The 18,630-nt window shown below is 40.2% G+C and overlaps 2 protein-coding genes across 2 annotated transcripts in view; one reads left to right on the forward strand and one right to left on the reverse strand.

Annotated features, from left to right (window-relative positions):
* UGGT1 (UDP-glucose glycoprotein glucosyltransferase 1) overlaps positions 1 to 18,630 on the reverse strand; it is a 123,923-nt gene that overhangs the window by 59,979 nt on the left and 45,314 nt on the right. Inside the window, exons 14-18 of the mRNA XM_021717310.1 lie at positions 14,190 to 14,281; positions 11,915 to 12,065; positions 8,799 to 8,918; positions 7,142 to 7,227; positions 632 to 767 (exon numbers count right to left, since the gene is read on the reverse strand). Coding sequence (XP_021572985.1) covers positions 632 to 767; positions 7,142 to 7,227; positions 8,799 to 8,918; positions 11,915 to 12,065; positions 14,190 to 14,281 — 585 coding nt within the window. The remainder of the gene's footprint in view (positions 1 to 631; positions 768 to 7,141; positions 7,228 to 8,798; positions 8,919 to 11,914; positions 12,066 to 14,189; positions 14,282 to 18,630) is intronic.
* Positions 415 to 18,630, forward strand: part of LOC103269926 (ferritin heavy chain) — a 26,359-nt gene continuing 8,143 nt past the window's right edge. The window contains exon 1 of the mRNA XM_021717303.1: positions 415 to 425. The gene's annotated coding sequence lies outside the window, so the exon portion shown is untranslated. The remainder of the gene's footprint in view (positions 426 to 18,630) is intronic.

The following is an 18,630-nucleotide window of genomic DNA, read 5'->3' on the forward strand; positions in this document are numbered from 1 at the left end:
GCATCCTCACACCTGACTAAACATGATTTTAAAAAAAACAAAACGGTTACCATTAATCCGTAAACAAAAGAACTATTATTTAGTTTTGAGTATAGACCGTTTATAGTCAAAAGCAGGAAAAAAAATACAAGAAAACAATGATAATTCTCTGAATGTGAACGAGTATATGCCTTGTAAATACACACACACACACACACACACACACACACACACACACACACACACATTAGGGCATTACAAAGTTTCCATTAAAAATGAAAAAATGCAGTCTGCTAGTCAAGAATTTTATGATTTGAATATTAAACTAAATCCTAATCATAAAATCATATAAAAAAAGTAAACACTTTTTCAAAAAAGTAGAGAACGTCACATTTGCCAAAAGGCTAATGTTAGTGATATAAAATCATCAAAGGCAGAAGATTAAGCTACATTAGTCCATCTAAGAAATCTTAGCTGAAGTCACAGCAATCTATCATTAACTTTGTAAATCAATGAAAAGGCAACCCTGAAATATAAAACACACAGATTTTGTGTGAAGAATTTGCTTTTTCCCTTTATGGATACATAGAACCCTCTGACCACATACTGTGCTTTAGATTGTTAGGTTTAGTCATTCTGAACAAAGACATACATGTGTTAGAGTTTGGAAGGCATGATATTCATCCACTTCTTGGGCAACATAATTATACGCTCTAAGAACAGCCACTCCAGCATCTTGCATCCCATCGACATCTTCAGAGTCATTAACCACAAAGATAAAACCAATTCTGCAGGGGGAGGAAAAAGAAGAAAATCATCTCATAGAATGCAACCAATAAAAGGAAATGGCCTCTTTGTACTCCCCTCATCTGTTGTGGCTAATTGAGGAAATACATCCTCATGTGAAAACCACACTTTGTGAAAACCACACTCCCTAACATGGCTGGCAAAGGCATACACACCCCACTTAAAAATTAGAAAGCAGGTTCTCAAATGTGGCTTGAACTTTTCTACTGTTAACGCTCTATATCACGAAAGATTCCTTTACTGACATGAAGAGCATTGCCACAATTTTTAGAAGGAGATTCTGCTTTTAAACAAAAATTAGAAGAAATAATTTTCAGAATGCAAAAGTGAGCAGAAAAGGAAGACTTTGAGATTTAACACAATATGAAAATTATAAGTAAAAGGAAAGCAGAAAAATATTTGTAATTGTTCTGTAGCAAAAAGCTATAACAAGATTAAAGTTTGGCCAGGCTTGGTGGCTCAGCCTGCGATCCCGGGACTTTGGGAGGCCAAGGTGAATAGACTGCCTGAGCCTGAGGGTTCAAGACCAGCCCAGGCAACATAGCAAGACCTTGTCTCTACAATTAAGGAAAAAAAAATTAGCTAGGCATGGTAGTGCGCACCTGTAGTTCCAGCTACTTGGAAGGCTGAGGCGGAAGGATCGCCTGAGCCCAGCAGGCCAACGTGAGTGTGCCACAGAACTCCAGCCTGGGCGACAGAGTGAGACTTCAACTCAAAAAAAAAAAAAAAAGATTAAAGTTTATTAAATTAGGTTATTAAATTTTAAAATTTAGCCGGGCTCGGTGGCTCAGCCTGTAATCCTGTGCCTTTGGGAGGCTGAGGTGAGTGGATTGCCTGAACCCGCGGGTTCGAGACCCGCCTGGGCAGCGAGACCTCATCTCTACAATAAATCAAAAAAAATCAGTTGGGCGTGGTAGTGCATGCCTGTAATTCCGGCTACTTGGAAGGTTGAGGCGAAAGGATCGCCAGAGCCCAGTAGGTCGAGGCTGCGGTGACCGGGAGCGGCCACTGCACTCCAGTCTGGGTGACAGAGTGAGACTCCAACTCAAAAAAAAAAGAAAAAGAAAAGAAAAGGAAACAGAGCCGGGGTCGGTGGCTCAGCCTGTAATCCCACGCCTTGGGAGGCTGAGGTGAGTGAATTGCCTGAGCCCATTGGTTCGAGACCCACCTGGGCAACTTGGCGAGACCTCATCTCTACAATAAATCAAAAAATAGCCTGTACAGGTGTGGTAGCATGCACCTATAGTTCCAGCTAGTTAGAAGGCTGAGGCGGAAGGATTGCCGGAGCCCATCAGGTTGAGGCCACGGTGACCGGGAGTGGCCACTGCACTCCAGTCTGGGCGACAGAGTGAGACTCCAACTCAAAAAAACAAACAAACAAAAGAACAAAACAAAGAAAAACAAAAACAAAAACAAACAAATTTTAAAATTTAAAATAAATAAATCACAAAGAGACATCATTATATAGCTATAGACTGGCTGGCAAAAAAAGACTTGCACCAGCCAGTGGGGCAAAAGCAATTCAATGGACGAAGAATAGTCTTTTCAATAAATGGTGCTGGAAGAACTGGACATCCACACGCAAAATAATGAATCTAGATATAGATTGCACCCTTCAAAAAATTAACTCAAAATGGACCGTAGACTGAACCATAACACACAAAATAATAAAATTCCTAGAAGAATTCTGTTCTTTTTGTCTAGAGAAGACAATTTAGGTGATCTTGGGTTTGGCAAAGACATGTTAGATCCAAAAGCACGATCCATAAAAGACAAAACTGGTAAGTTGGACTTCATTAAAATTAAAAACTTCTGCTTGTGAAAGACACTATTAAGAGAATAAAAGGACACGCTATAGACTTACAGAAAATATCTGCAAAACATTCATCTGATAAAGGACTGGTATAAGAAAGATACAAAGAACTCTTAAAACTCAACAATAAGAAAACAAATAACCAAGTTTTGAAAGGGGTAAAAGATCTAAACAAACACTTCACCAAACAAGATATACAGATAGTAAATTGGTAGGTGATGAACATCATAAGTCATTATGGGATTGGGTCAGGTGTAGTGGCTCACGCCTGTAATCCTAGCACTTTGGGAGGCTGGGCCAGGAGGATTTTTTGAGCCCAGGAGTTCAAGACCAGCCTGGGCAACATGGTGAAACCTCACCTCTCCAAAATTCAAAAGAATGGGTCAGGCATGGTGGTGTGTGCCTGTAGCCCCAGTTACTTGGGAGGTTGAAGTGGAAGGATGGTCTAAGCCCAAGAGGTCAAGGCTGTGGTGAGCTCTGATATTGCAACTGCCCTCCAACCTAGGTGACAAAGTGAGAACCTGACACAGGCACGCACATGCATGCACGCGTGCACACACACACACACACACACACACACACAAAAGTAATTAAGGAACTGCAAATTAAAACCATAATGGCCAAAATCTAAAACACTGGCAAGACTCAGCGTTGACAAAGATGTAGGACAACAGGAATTCGCACTCAAGCCACCAGGAATGCAAACTGGTACAGCCACACTGGAACAGTTTGGCAGTTTCTTACAAAACTAAGCATACTCATCCCACAAGACACAGCAATCATGCTCCTTGGAATTTACTCAAAGTAGCTGAAGACATTCCCACACAAAAGCCTGCACCTGGATGTTTATAGCGCTTTATTCACAAGTGCCAAAACTTGGAGGCTACTAGGATGTCTTTAACAAGTGAATGGACAAATAAATGGAGGCACATCCATATAATGGAATATTATTCTTTGAAAAAATGTACTATCAAGTCACAAAAATATACAGAGGATCCTTAAATGCACACTAAGTGAAAGAAGTCAATCTGAAAACGCTATGTACTGTATAATTGCAACTATATAACATTATGGAAAAGGCAAAACTAGGAAGACAGTAAATAGATCAGAGATTGAGAGAGATTGAGAGAAAAGGAAGAAGGGACAAATCCGTGGAGCTCAGGAGATTTTTAGGACAGTGAACCTAATCTGTACTCAACTATATTATATGAATACCTGACATATTTGTCAAAATCCTTAGCGTGTGCAACACAAACAATGAATCTTAATGCAAACTATAGTTTAGTTAATATATCAATATGAGCTAATACTCAACATAGCTCTAAAAAACCTACAGTCTATCAATTTTTTAAAAAGAGGGGACACCGGACACAGTGGCTTGCGCCGATAATCCCAGCACTTTGGGAGGCGGAGGTGAGAGGCTTGCCTGAGTTCAGGGGTTTGAGACTAATCTAGATAACATGGTAAGACCTCATCTATACAATAAATCAAAAAAAAAAAAAAAAAAAGCTGGGCATGGTGGTATGCACCTGTGATTCCAGTTCCTTGGAAGGCTGAGGTGCAAGGATCACCTAAGCCCAGCAGGTCAAGGTTGTGGTGGGTGTGAGTGTGCTACTGCACTCAGCATGGGTGACAAAGTGAGACTCCTACTCAAATAAATAAATAAAAATTTTAAAAGAGGGGACACTCTAAAAAAGAAGAAGAAAATGTAAGCAGATACAAATCAAACATCAAATTGTTCATACCAGTTATCTCTGGGGAGGTGTGTGTAAAGTGTGTATGTATATGGATGGGACTGGGGAGAGGATTTCTTTTTAGATAAAAATCATCTTTGTATTTTAAAAATCATACTTATGATAGAAATCAAATGATAGACTATGGGCAGAAAAGACCTACATATTCTTATGCAAACAAACACAGGAGTTCAAACCTAATTAAATCATCAGAACTGTACCTCCTCACAAACTAATGACCCCTTCCCCAGTTTCCAATTTCTAGAAAAAGCATCAGAGTTTTTCTGTTAGCTAAGCCTTCACACTCCTGCTTCTCCAGAGCCCAATTCCTCATCAAGTACCATTGCAAAGTCTCTCAGCTGTATGCCCTCCTCTCTGCAGCCTCTGGTCAACACCTTAGTGTTGGACCACATCGGCTTACCCAAAGAGGACAAGAATGGCCTGTCTGCCTGGGTCTCCCCACCAGCCATTCACCACAACTCTCTGTTGCCTGAAGTTCAAGTGCCACCTTCTCATGCCCTCTGAAGTCCGAAGACCACATTCTCTCTTTCTGTCCCTTAATACAATTCAATAAATGCTCAGAGTTGACTATTTCTATGCTCTTAGATTTCTCTTTTAATCAAAACATAGCTCTGGTTGTAATCCAGTAATGTATTTCTCTATCCAACCAGATATATTCATTTTATAAGAAAAATGTCATTTAAAATAAAAATCTCTGCCTTTAGCAATCAAAACTCTCTATGTTCTTCAAAGCCTACCAGAAATCGAACTTCTCCATAAAACCTCTCTGCTTCCCATATATCCCAATGTTTTTCATTCCCTGAAATTCTAAAGTATTTATAACTAGTAGAACATAACCTAGCATTTCATCAGTTATCTTCCTAAATTGTCTGAAAGTATATAGAAGACTTTTTCCATAAACATAGGAATATGGCTTAAATATCATTCATAGCATTTAGCTCAGTGCAGGTCATGGAACACACAGTAATATGTATTATCCAAAGGGTTGTTTGTTTTCATGGTTTCTAAGAATTCAAATTTCATCAATATGTAAAATTACCAGAATTATTCAGAATGTAAGTGAAAATATCTTACCACTTACATGTAAGTTTTAAAAAATTGGCTTTGAAAGGAAAAGTAGAGCCAGGTCCAGTGACTCACACATATAATCCCAGTACTTTGGGAGGCAGAGGCGAGAGGATTGCCTGAGTTCAGGGTTTCAAGACCAGCCTGGACACCTTGGTGAGGCCTCGTCTCTACAACACATAAAAAAATTAGCCAATCATGGTGGCGCGTGCCTGTGGTTCCAGTTACTTGGAAGGCTGAGGCGGAAGGATCACCTGAGCCCAGCAGGTTGAGACTGTGGTAGCCATGAGCATGCCACTGCACTCCAGCCTGGGTGACAGAGTGAGTCTTTGACAAAAAAAGAAAAGAAAAGAAAAATAAAAAGAAAGAAACAATGGAAATTCAGCCACTCAGTACCTTGTTGGTAGATCTGGCAACACAAGTGAAATAAATGTGTCTGTCAGTACCTACAAAAGATTGTGTACACATTTAGTCCTTGATAGTCGGGCAAAAGTTACTGGCAAAGTTCTATATCTCTGCTGAAAGTGGAAATAGGTTTTGTGATGTGAACACCCACCTAGAAAAATTTCCTTCCATTGGGAAGCAAGCTGAGACCACAAACTACTTATACTCAGGCTATTCATTAATAATTCAATTGTGGTAAGCTTCTGAGAATTAAATTCTAATTCCCAAAAGATACGGGTTTCATACTGACTGAAAGATAAAACTGCCATTAACAAGCCCCACTATTAATTATCCCACAATTCAGTAGCACCAGACTTGCACTTTAAAAAAAGAGAAAAAGAAAAAGCAGACATTACAACATAAGCTCCATCAACTTTTCTTACTTTCATTTCAAAGTTTATAGCCTTACACAAATTCTCTTTGCTTCTGTCTCTCAGGACAAATGACCCCATCTCCCTATGGAGTGAATTCTACCCTTTAAGACTGTGATATCAAATGGAACGCAACGGGGTCTAATCTGAGCTTGTTATTCACCTGTCTCTGTCAGCACACCAGCATGTTCAGTCCCCTACACTTTAAACTGCATTTCTCCTTGATTTGTCACCATCATGCTACACCAATCTGTGGCAAACTACAATGCATTCACCTGTTGGAACGCATTGCTTTTTCCTTTCTGCCCCCGCCTGGAGATGTCTTTCTTATGCTCCCCCTGGGTCACAGGTCTAGCCTCCTTGCTGGTCTTTGAGATGCTCTCACACTCAATGGCCCATATCGTTTCCCTCATCAATAATCACAGCAATGCCCGAGGATCCAACTTTGAGCAGTGTTTAGGACCTCAATGATCCAGTTCCTCACATGCCCACACATGCCACACTTCTCTCTAATGGAGAGTGTGCTTCTTGGTGCCTTTCATATCCATCACTTGGAGTGTCTCCCGTTCCCTGCGACGATCTACACTCTACTCATTCGCCACAAATTACATCAGTTGGTGTTCATCTTTCCCTTCTCCAAATGTCCACTGTATATGTAGTCTGGAATATATGTGGCTTTGTACTATTTTTATTATTCTTTAATTTCTTCTTGTTTTTGAGACTTGTCTATAATGAGGGAGTCTTCTCCGTAGGAGGAGTCTTTATCTTACACATCTTTTATCATCCCAATAATGTTGGTCACTTATTTAAGCACTTACTATAAATATCCTTTTGCTCCCCCAAAAAAAAGGATGACAAACAAAACCTCAGCTAAATTACATATATCATCAAATCAACACCAGTGTTACCTTAGTGGTATGTGATTACTGAGGAACATCTCAGCTGTGTTAATCAACTCTGCTGTGTTCTCATGTGCAGGATCAACTATGAAAACCTGTGGAGGAAATGGAAAAGAACGCATGAAATAACATTTATGCAAATGTTCCTGGACCAACAGAAATGTCATTAGCCTTTGCACATGAAGACAACCTTTTTCCAGCTCCTATTAAACCACATACAAAAGGAATTATACAAAAAGCAATTATCCCCTCTATGTTCCAAGAACGTGGTACCACAGTGCTAGTTATGGGCTTATTATGCTGATAACACGGAAACTGTATTCCAGGTTGCCAACACCTATTCTTCTACTACACCAAACAAAAATCAAGTTTTAGCAACTCTTTCACCTTAAAGAGTGGAGATTCTCCCTTTGTGTATTCATTTCTGAGGATCTAGGAATTAAGAATTCATCTAGAGCCCAGCTCTTAGCCCACAGTAATAAGGGAGCACATAAGCACTCACTGCATGCTAAGCAACTTACACATACTGTCTCACTTGATAAAGATCAGACATATGGTAATATGTCTGGGAAAGAAAAAAGTAGTTTCAAGAGTGAGAAAAGCACAGAAAGCAGTTTCCCCCGCAAGTGCTGAGGAAGCCAACCCTGGCACTAACCTGCTCCACCTCCCTGGCAGCTGGGTGAGAAAAGAGAAAGAAGGGGAGGAAAAGGCCAGCCAAAAACCTTCTTTCACTCTCTCTCTCTCCAGCAGGGAAAGACAGAGTAAGAAGTAGGAACTTAGAAAAGACTTGAATCACTAAATTTTAGGAATCAAGATATTAAAGAAAAACAGTAGTGATATGTACCTTCTAAGTAAAAGAAGTAAACTACCTTAAAATTAAAATGCCACTAAAAAAAATAAAGTCATTAAAAAAAAAAAAGGCAAACCAATAAGAAAACTAGAATGACATAGTCTAAGACAGACATGTTCAACCTGTGATCTGTGGGCTGCAGGTGGCCCAGGACAGCCAGTAACATGGACCCAAAAATCTTTTAACATCATGTTTTTTAACATTTATTTTCTTTGTGATCCCATGCATAGTTCCACTTCTGAACTTCACAATCAGGCCTTACTCATGACATTGCCGTTCGGCAGGACCTACATCTGTGAGCAGCTGTTCTCAATTATGTAGCACACAAAAAGCAAAATTTGAACAAACATTTCTGTCAAGCACTTTGAGAACTCACTAAGAATTGTGACCACTTCCATCAAACCAAACATTGATAGATCAGTTTTAGGGACAAGGTCAAATTTCCCACTAGTTTTTATATTGTTCTTATTTTTCTAAACTTTATAATGTGTGACCCAAGACAATTCTCTTTTACTCGATGCAGCCCAGGGAAGACAAAAGGTTGAACATTCCTGGTCTAAGCCTTTGTGTTAAGCATCAGGAGAATTTTCTCACACAGGAAGGACTGTAATGCTGCTGCCCATCTCAGGGTCCTATGAATAGTCCACACATTCCAAAACACTTTTGGTTTGAGTACAGAGCATATTTATTTGGTGGTGGCAGTGGTGGGAGGAAACAGTTAGTAAAAAAGTAAACATTCTACATATGACAAAAAAATAGGGGAGAGATCAAGGGAGAAACAGAGTTCACAGTCAGACAATAGTAAGTTTTACTTACCATGTTATGTAAGTTTTTTCTGATCTGCCGGATAACACCAGGAAAGGTGGGTCGCAGCAACTCTTGTAGACTAGAAGGCCACGAATTATATCTGCTATCAACCTCTAGGTTATTGACCCACTACAAAAAAAACATGGCGCAAACCCTTTAGTAAGCAGTTACTAAAATTTGCAGTAATAACAATATAACTTTAAATTATTTTAAGAAGAATCACATGGGACAAGACCATTTTCAAAGATACAAAGAGTAGGTAGAAAAATGAGTGACTAGCCGGGCTCGGTGGCTCAGCCTGTAATCCCGTGCCTTTGGGAGGCTGAGGTGAGTGGATTGCCTGAGCCTGTGGGGTTCAAGACCCGCCTGGGCAGCGAGACCTCATCTCTACAATAAATCAAAAAATCAGCCAGGCGTGGTAGTGCACACCTGTAATTCCGGTTACTTGGAAGGCTGAGGCGGAAGGATCACCGGAGCCCAGCAGGTCGAGGCTGCAGTGGCCGGAAGCGACTCTGGGCGACAGAGTGAGACTCAAAAAAAAAAAAAAAAAGAAAAATGAGTGACTAAAAAAAGACAAGCCATAGAATAGGTGAAGATCTTTGTAACCTACAAAACCAATAAAGGACTAATGTCAAGAATGTGAACAGAAATCTAACATATCACTTTTTAAAAAGGCAACCAACCCATATGAAAACAGGTCACGAACACAAAAAAGAAATTTACAGAGGAAATCCAAATGGGCATAAACACAAGGAAAATGTACACTCTCAAAAGTAATCTGGGAACTATGAGTAAAATCTCACACATAATTTCATACTCAGTAGGCTTAAAAAAACAGAAAGTTTGCCAATATCCAAGAATAGGCAAAGATAGCACGATGTGAACTCTCACCCAATGATGGTGTCTGGATAGTCTGGAACTAATAAATTTGAAGACTACAGTAGTGCCCTACTGCTAAGAACTCTAGTTCTAGGTTCCTACATGTATACACAAGAAGAGAGGCAAAAAAGAACCATTACAGCACTGTTTACAAAAGCGAAAATTTAGAAACAACTTAATGTTAATCCATAAAGAGAGTAATGAATAAATAAGCAGTACGTACTAAAAGACAGGGTGGGAAAATCTGTGTATATTTCCTAGCTCGTATATGCACAGAACATTTCTGTAATTGATAATGCTAGGTGCATCTGCAAAAAAAAAAAACCAAGCATTTTTCTCTATCTTCTCTGGACTTTTCACCATAAAGGTATATAGTGAGACTTGCATTTTAAGCTATCAAAGTATAAATGATTTTTAAAGTAAATAAAATATTATATGATAAACTATATGTATTGAGCTACGAAAGTCTTGAAAACTCTTGAGTAAAAAGAAAGTTGATGAGGGATATTAATAGGACACTGGACTATCCAAATTTTAAAAATACCTAATAGGAGCTGGGTGAGGTAGTCCCATCTACCAAGAGGCTGAAGCAGGAGGTCACTTGACCCCAGTACTTTGAGTTTACCCTGGACAACACAGAGAGACCCCATCCCTAAAAAATGTTTTAAAGCAAGAAAAAATTTAATAGAGAACAAAAGGATAAAATAAGGGACAGGAGGAACACACATCAACTTCAGAAAAAGAATGACCTGCAGGAAGGAGGGGGATGAGGAAGAAGTATAAAAAGGACTTCCACTGAAACATTTATTTTCTGAAAAAACAATAAATCTGATACAGAATTAGATGTTAACAGTAAGTATGGTGATGGGTCATATGGTTTTTAATTTCTGTGGTAACATAAACATGTGTCGTGTTTATGTTATTCTTTTTACTCTTTATAATCAAAAACATTTTTAATAGAAAAACAAATGACATTAACAAAGTATTAAACAAAATAACAGTTACATCACCAAGTAATAACTCAGGGGATGATCATCTACATTCTACATTATTTCTCTTTCAACAAAATTTCTCTAAAACAAATGGGTACAGAAACTAGGACAAAAAGATCTGCATGCCGAGGGTGTGCTGGGCATGTTAGCTCTGCCCCAATTTCATTTTTTTCTGTGACTGCCCAAGATAGTACTATTACTACATTTTCTTTGACAAATGGCGAGAAAAAGACTCAGATCCGATCATACAGCAGGCAAAAAGCTATACAAATTCTTCAAACTCCTACTAAAGTGATTTTTTTTTTTTTTTAGTTGGAGTCTCACTCTGTCACCCAGGCTGGAGTGCAGTGGCACGCTGCTCACAGTTACCACAGCCTTGACCTTCTAGGTTCAGGTGATCCTTCCTCCTCAGCATTCCAAGTACCAGGAATTACAGGGGTGTGCCACCACACCCAGCTAATTTTTTACTTTATTGTAGAGACAAGGTCTCACCATATTGCCCAAGTTGTTCTTGAACCCATAGGCTCTGGCAATCCTCTCGCCTCCGCCTTCCAAAGTGCTAGAATTACAGGCATGAGTCACCACACCTGGCCTAAAAAAATGGTATTTTTAATAGTAGTCATACCAGGTATGGTGGCTCATGCCTGTAATCCCAGCTTTGGGAGACAAAGGGGAGAGGATTGCATGAGCCCAGAGGTTCAAGACTAGTCTGGGAAACTTGGCGAGACCATGTCTCCACAACAAATAAAAAAATTAGTCGGGCATGGTGGCACATGCCTATAGTTCCAGCTACTTGGAAGGTTAAGGTGGAAGGATCACTTGAGTCCAGCAGGTCAAGGTTGTGGTGGCTGTGAGTATGTCGCTGCACTCCAGCCTGGGTGACAGAGTGAACGACTCCAACTCAAAAAAAAAGTAGTTTTAATACACAATGTTACAAAATCACATTAGACCTGTAAGAAACTGGGAAAAAACAAACTTAACACCCTTTTCCAAGAGATGCTCAGCTGAATCTCAGGGGCATGCTGAAGTGAAAAAAACCACTGACTCAACCACATTAGCCACAACTATTTAACTTTTTAGAGCATTTAAGAGCCTACTTTGTTATACACACAACGTTCCATTATAAGGATTGTAAACTTTTGATGCCAGCAAAAGAGATAGTGGGAATAGCTTAATTCTTTTAAAGATGGATTAGAAAAACATAATAGAGATATCTAGCCAAAATGTCCCTTACCACCCTAAAAAAATACTCACCGAAATGGCAGGACTCCTGATGTCCACTGCATAGTCAGCCTCAGAAGGCTGAATGTTCATCTTCAAAACATTATGCAGAGCAAGACCTTCTATTCCCAATCTATGCAGACCCTCCATTACCCGAGCTTCATTCCTCAACACATCAAACAGACTAGAAAAGAATTTTTAAAAATTATTTAGTAGGTTAAAAAACAAAACCAAAAAAAAAGGCTTTAAAAAAATCCTTCACCATGAAAAACATTTATCAGTTCAAATTCAGTGCAAAATCAGAGTTGAGAAATCAAAAAGGAAGCCCTTCCTCTTGTTTCATTTTGTCAAAGTATGCAGAAGTAGTTAAGATTTGTACTTATCAATGTATATATGTTATCTCAAAGTATAAAAATACAGTTTGAGAGTAAATTAACCTTAAAACCACACTTTTACACTGCATGTTTTTAAAAACAGTACATTCATCTCTTTGTAAAGCGGGTACAGTGGCTCATGTCTATAATCTCAGCAGTTTCAGAGGTGGAGGAGAGAGGACTGCCTGAGCCCAGGGGTTTGAGACCAGACTGGGGCAATTTGGCGACACCTCATCTCTACAATAAATCAAAAAATTAGCCAGGTGTGGTGGCATATGCCTATGGTTCCAGCTTCTTGGAAGGCTGAGGAAGAAGAATTGCCCGAGTCCAGCAGGTAGAGACTGCACTGGCCATGAACATACCATTGCACTGCAGCCTGGGTGACAGAGTAAGACTCCAACTCAAATAAAAAACCTCTGTATTATTTAATATATGTTTCAATATCAATACCAACAGGCACAGGCAAGCACAAATGACCACAGAAAAAAAGTCTGGAAGAATTCATACCCAACTTAGAGGTTTGCTTGGAGAGATCAAAAAAATGGGGAGGGGAATTAAATAAAAAGATGGGATGGACAGCTTTACAGTTTATTTCTGTATTATTTTAAATTATTTACATGAGCAGATATTCAATATGTAATACTTTGAAAAGTTAAAGATGCACAGAAATTTTCTGAGGCCGGGCTTGGTGACTCAGCCTATAATCCCAGCACTTTGGGAGCCCAAGGTGAGTTGGATTGCCTGAGCCTGCGGGTTCGAGACCAGCCCATGCAACTTGGGGGGACCTTGTCTCTACAATAAATCAAAAATTAGCTGGGTGTGGTAGCACATGCCTATAGTTCCAGCTACTAGGAAGGTTGAGGTAGAAGGATCGCCGGTGCCCAGCAGGTCAACGCTGGGGTGAGCAAGAGTGCGCTACTGCACTCTAGCCTAGGCAATGGAGTAAGATGCTAACTCAAAAAAGAAAAATTTTTTTCGCCAGGCGCAGTGGCTTATTCTTGTAATCCCAGCACTTTGGGAGGTCAAGACATGAGGATTACCTGAGTCCAGGAGTTTGAGACAAACCTAGGCAACATGGCAATATCTTGTGTCTGGGACTATGGATGTGGATCATGGAAGAGGGTGAGTCAGGAGGTCATTTGAGCTGAGCAGTTTGAGGCTACAGTGAGCCATGATCATGCCACTGCACTCCAGCCCAGGTGACATGAGTGAAACCCTAACTCAAAATAAACAAATACATAAATAACTTAATGAAAACACATATAAGCAAGCTTTTAAAGCATCCCCATTCATTTTACTGACTTATGACTAGCTCTAGATTGCTATATACAGACATAAAAGCTTAGTTAAAATAATTAATGTAGAAAACATCTTACTGTGGAAACTGCTCTTTCTGAAACATTAGCAATAGCTTTTGTCTTTACTATTACAAAGCCACAGTGTCAGTTATGTACATTTTAATTCCAAGAATAAAATCTGAATTCCACATGACTATCACCCACCTCCCCAAAAGTCATGAAGGCAATTTAGAGTACCTGCATCCTGCATCACATTTTAACAATCATGGGATAGTTATTCAAACAACGTACATAGACAGAAAGCCTCCTGAGATATGAGACAATATTTCGAACAACCTGACTTCACATTGTTCCAAAAACCCAAGAGCTGCTCTTTTCTGTGTTTCTAGGTTGAATGGAAAACCACAGCTCTCAAGGACAGCCTGAAAACACAGGGACACGTGACACAAGGTGGCGACATACCATGCTGCCCGCCCATGTCCTAAAGTGGGTCTGCCCACATCCACCTCGTATGCGAGACCTGTTAAGCCATCAGGTTTTGCCTCACGCCACACTAAGGAGGAATGACAATCTCAATGTGCCACAAGGGGCCACATGTTATGAAAGCTTTTCAGAGAACGAAAATACTATCCATACCTGAATATATCCTGTGTATCTAAATCGATGTGAAGTCCATTGATGAAGAGAGCTGAGTCTCCAGGCTGTAGTCCTAAAGTTCCCTTGAAATACTGAAAATTTTTAAAAAATTATTAAGGAGCAGTGAGAGCATGTTCAACAAACATTTCAGTGTTTCTGGGCATGATTATCTGTACAAATCTTGACATCCTAAGGCAAGGTTAAGGTGTTTTTCTATGTACTGTCAGAGACCCTTTTTTTTTTGAGTTGGAGTCTCACTCTGTCACCCAGATTGGAGTGCAGTGGCCGCTCCCGGCCACAGTAGCCTCGACCTGCTGGGCTCTGGCGATCCTTCCACCTCAGCCTTCCAAGTAGGCGGAACTACAGGCGCGCGCTACCATGCCCAGCTAATTTTTTTGATTTATTGTAGAGATGAGGTCTCGCCAAGTTGCCCAGGCGGGTCTCAAACCCGCGGGCTCAGGCAATCCACTCATCTCAGCCTCCCAAAGCATGGGATTACAGGCTGAGCCACCGAGCCCGGCTTGTCATTGACCCTTTTTAGCAGTTACTATGCTGATTGAAACTGCAGGTTTATAAGACATGCACCTTTCCTTCCCTTTCTCCTTCCACCCTCATTCTGAAGACAATTAATACAATTGTTTCCTATTGTGCTGAGGGAGGGAATAGGACAAGTGCTGAGGGTCACTTTTCAAAAAAGAGCAAGTAAGTAAAACAGGACTAATTAAACACCATCTATATTTCATTTCAAAACCCGTATTTCTTGATGCCCCATGATACATGAGGTATTTCACTCTTTCAGTTTCCTCTTCCAATAATACTTCTCTGAACTTAAGAGAAATAAGCCAGACACTGATGGTACAGACATATTAGTTACTTGCCTTGATAACAAAGTTCCTCATAACCAAAGAAATTAATGTACTCCCTTAATATCAAGGACATAAGGAAGTCACCCATCTTTAACTGGGATCCACACTAGGATGCTTCTTTCTGTTCAGCTGTCAAGTTACACAGGTTCTGGAATTCTCCATCTCTTTGCTCACCAGTGCCAGGTAATAGCTACATAAGCTTGCTCCCTGGCCTTTGTACACTTCTATTCCTTTCTCCGTTTGTGATGCCAACGGAGGTTGGGATAGACAGCAATTACAGCTGGACCTCCTTGACGAAGCCCATCGATTTAACCAAAGAGAGCTCCAAAACCCCGCATCTCCTTAAACCCTCACACTAAGGTACTCCAAGAAACTGCACTGCTGTGCTGAGAACAGTATCTCGCACAACCTCACTAAGACCTGCTTCTCCCTGAGATGGGCACAGCCCTGCACACAGGTGACTGCAGCCCCTGAGACCTGCCTGAACCAATGAAAACACTGCTCTGACTCTATGTTGGAGCTTCTGCTGAATTATACACTTTCCATCCAATTCTTATTTCTCTCAAAGGAAATCGGGACTGGTCTGTATATATTTTACACCAAAGGGAGATAAGCCACACAGTAGAGAAGGGACCAAATTAACCAGATACCGGGGACAGAACTCAAGTCTTTAGAATCCAGAGCTGGGCAAAGAAGGACAGACTGCTGCGCTCCCTCCAGAGAGAAATAAATCTTACGGTCTGATGCTACATGGAAAAAAACCAAAACGGAGAAGAAGCCATGGCTTTGGTTCATGGCTCTGTCACAATTAAATGGCAGGAAAGATAAGACAGCATCACAGTGTAAACATATTTCCAAACTCCGTGTTGTATGCCATGTATATAATTTTTGTCAATTTTAAAAAAAGAGGAGGAAAAAAGTTAAGGAGAAACCGGAGAGTCGTACAATTCTCAGGGAGAATTGCTTCCATGGGGAGAACTTCACGTCCACTCATTCCCAGGCTACATGTTCACGTCCAAAAGGACGAAAAGACTGACCCCGAGCAGGCAACCGCAGAGTCTGTCTACTTCTGGATCTGATGCTGGTAGCGTAGGTGGGTTCACCTTGGGAAAGTTTCTCATGTCAATGATTTGGGATCTGGATAATTTTTTGAATGTGTTCATGTGTTTACATGCATGTCATACGTATATATTTTATGCTTTAATAAAACCTTTCACTTTTTAAAAATTAAGAATCCAGGAAATACCAGCAGAGCCTGTATGGTTTAATGTTTTATCTTCCTTGGGAGGAAAAGAGTCCTAAAATTAAAATAATATTTGATGTTGTTATTCTGGAAATTAAAAAGTAAATGAGACTGCCAATACTGCTTTTTCAATTTAGTCAATATTTGAGAAATCTTTGATTTATTCCTCAGATCTATTTGATTAACTAATATCTCAGGTGTAAAGATCAAGGAAATCTGAGGCAAAGTTAGTAAACTAAACACAAGTAATTTTTTTCCTTCCTGGAACTACTGAAATGTCAGCAAAGCGACTTTTTTAGATATAAATCCACAAGGATCAGGAGAACAAACAAGAAACAGGCCAAAAAATGCTGGAAGCTCATTCGCTGGCTGAGGAGGCTGAATGCACAAAAGGCCCCCAAGAAACCCAAGTAAGCCTGGGGAGCTCACCAAAGGCTAAGGGACCAGGGGCTAATTATTAGGCTAAAATATGGGTTCTGATAGAAAGCCCCTTTAAGACACCAGCCCCCAGCACTCCAGCTGATTTCCCACAGCCAAGTGACTGCTATCACTGCTTCCCCAACTCCAGAAAAACGGAGGCTCATTCTCTGGAAAGCATAAAACAGAGAATATGAGGACTCTGGGAAATCAAGCACAACTGAGGGCAGAGATCTCACACAGAAAACAGAGAACTGAGGGTAAGTTACCAATACAGCTGTGACAGCCAGACTACACACCCTCCAGGCAGAAGACTTGTAGATTCTTTTCTGGTGACCTAACAGTCCAACAGAAAAGAGTTAAAAATACTGTCAAGGGGTTCCCTAGGAAATGGCCACACTAGAACATCCTACAATCAAAAAGCCTTACCCTTGGGGCTTCCAATCAGATAATGCCTGAGGAAAGCTTCCACCACTAAAGATGAGAGGAAAAAAAAGGGGGGGAAGTAGACTTTGGAGAGAAGAAAACACACAAGCACCATTGATATCTACAGAGAATCAAGAACACCATTAAAAGAACAAAAACTCTTGTAAATTCAAAATTTGACAATTAAAGGCAAAAAAAGACAAGTTGGAAATCTTTCCCACAAAGTTTTTTTTTTAAAGACAAAAGAATAGGAAAGAGAAGATTCTTTTTTTCAATTAGAGGACTAGGCCAAACTAGCCAAGGAGGTACATCACTTAAAAAAACAAAAATTAATGAAGATGTCCAGGAAAAAGAAGACAGAAATTAGAGGGGAAAAACACAAAGAATTCAAGAAAATTTCCATAAAATAAAGGAGGTTAGTTTCCAGATTTTAAGCCCCCACCACCCATACAATAGCACAGAGACTGTTATAAAAGGCATACAATTATGAAGCTTCAAATTACTGGAGTCAAAGAAAAGATTCCAGATGATCCTAGAAAGGAAAAGGCGACCCCATAGAAAGGCTCCAGATGGCTCAACAGCCAAAAGGGAAAGCAAAACTTCAAGGAGCAATGTCTCACTTTAAATCCTTAAATGACTTCCAACCTAAAACTGTGTGTCTAGCCAAGCTGTCAATAAAAACAAAAGTGGAAGGTGGATTTCTCAGTTTCAAATTTACTTGCAAAGAATGCAACTTTTCTCCCAGGCAACTTTTATGGCAAAGAATCCAAGGGTAGGGATCCAACAAAAGACAGGCTGACTGGTATAAAGAACAACCAGTTCATGCTGGAGTAAATCAAAACTGGACAAAATGACAACCAAAACACTGGGAAGAGGAACAGATAGCAAAAGTGCCAATGTGGAGAACTGGTAGGACACTGAGTGGGAGACAGTGAAACAAAGTTAAACCTCATCACTGAAATAGGAAGCCAATTCATAAAGTCTGAAAAACAAAGCACCAATCTGAGCATGCTAGAAGTCTGGAGAGAAGTATCAGAAGAATCAGCTCAGAGTTGAAAGTGAGTATCTCTGAGAATGGAGACAAAACAGGGTGAGACATGGTTGGTGATACTGTTTTTGGCAACAATGCAATAGCACCATTTGATGCTTTCAGTTACATTCATATTCAACTTTAATTAAAAGTTAACAACACAAAGATTACAGAAATGGACAGAATATCACCATCTGTAATAAGAAGAGAATAACACTGTTAAAAACCATTGATTAGGCCGGGCTTAGTAGCTCAGCCTATAATCCCGTGCTTTGGGAGGCCGAGGTGAGAGAATTGCCTGAGCCCGCGGGTTCGAGACCTGCCTGGGCAACTTGGCGAGACCTCATCTCTACAATAAAATTTTAAAAATGAGCCAGGCGTGGTAGCACGCGCCTGTAGTTCCAGCTAGCTGGGCGTGGTGGCACGCGCCTGTAGTTCCAGCTGCTTGGAAGGCTGAGG

Source organism: Carlito syrichta, unplaced genomic scaffold, assembly GCF_000164805.1.
Source record: "Carlito syrichta isolate Samal-C Ts95f unplaced genomic scaffold, Tarsius_syrichta-2.0.1 Scaffold309641, whole genome shotgun sequence".
Lineage (NCBI taxonomy): Eukaryota > Metazoa > Chordata > Mammalia > Primates > Tarsiidae > Carlito > Carlito syrichta.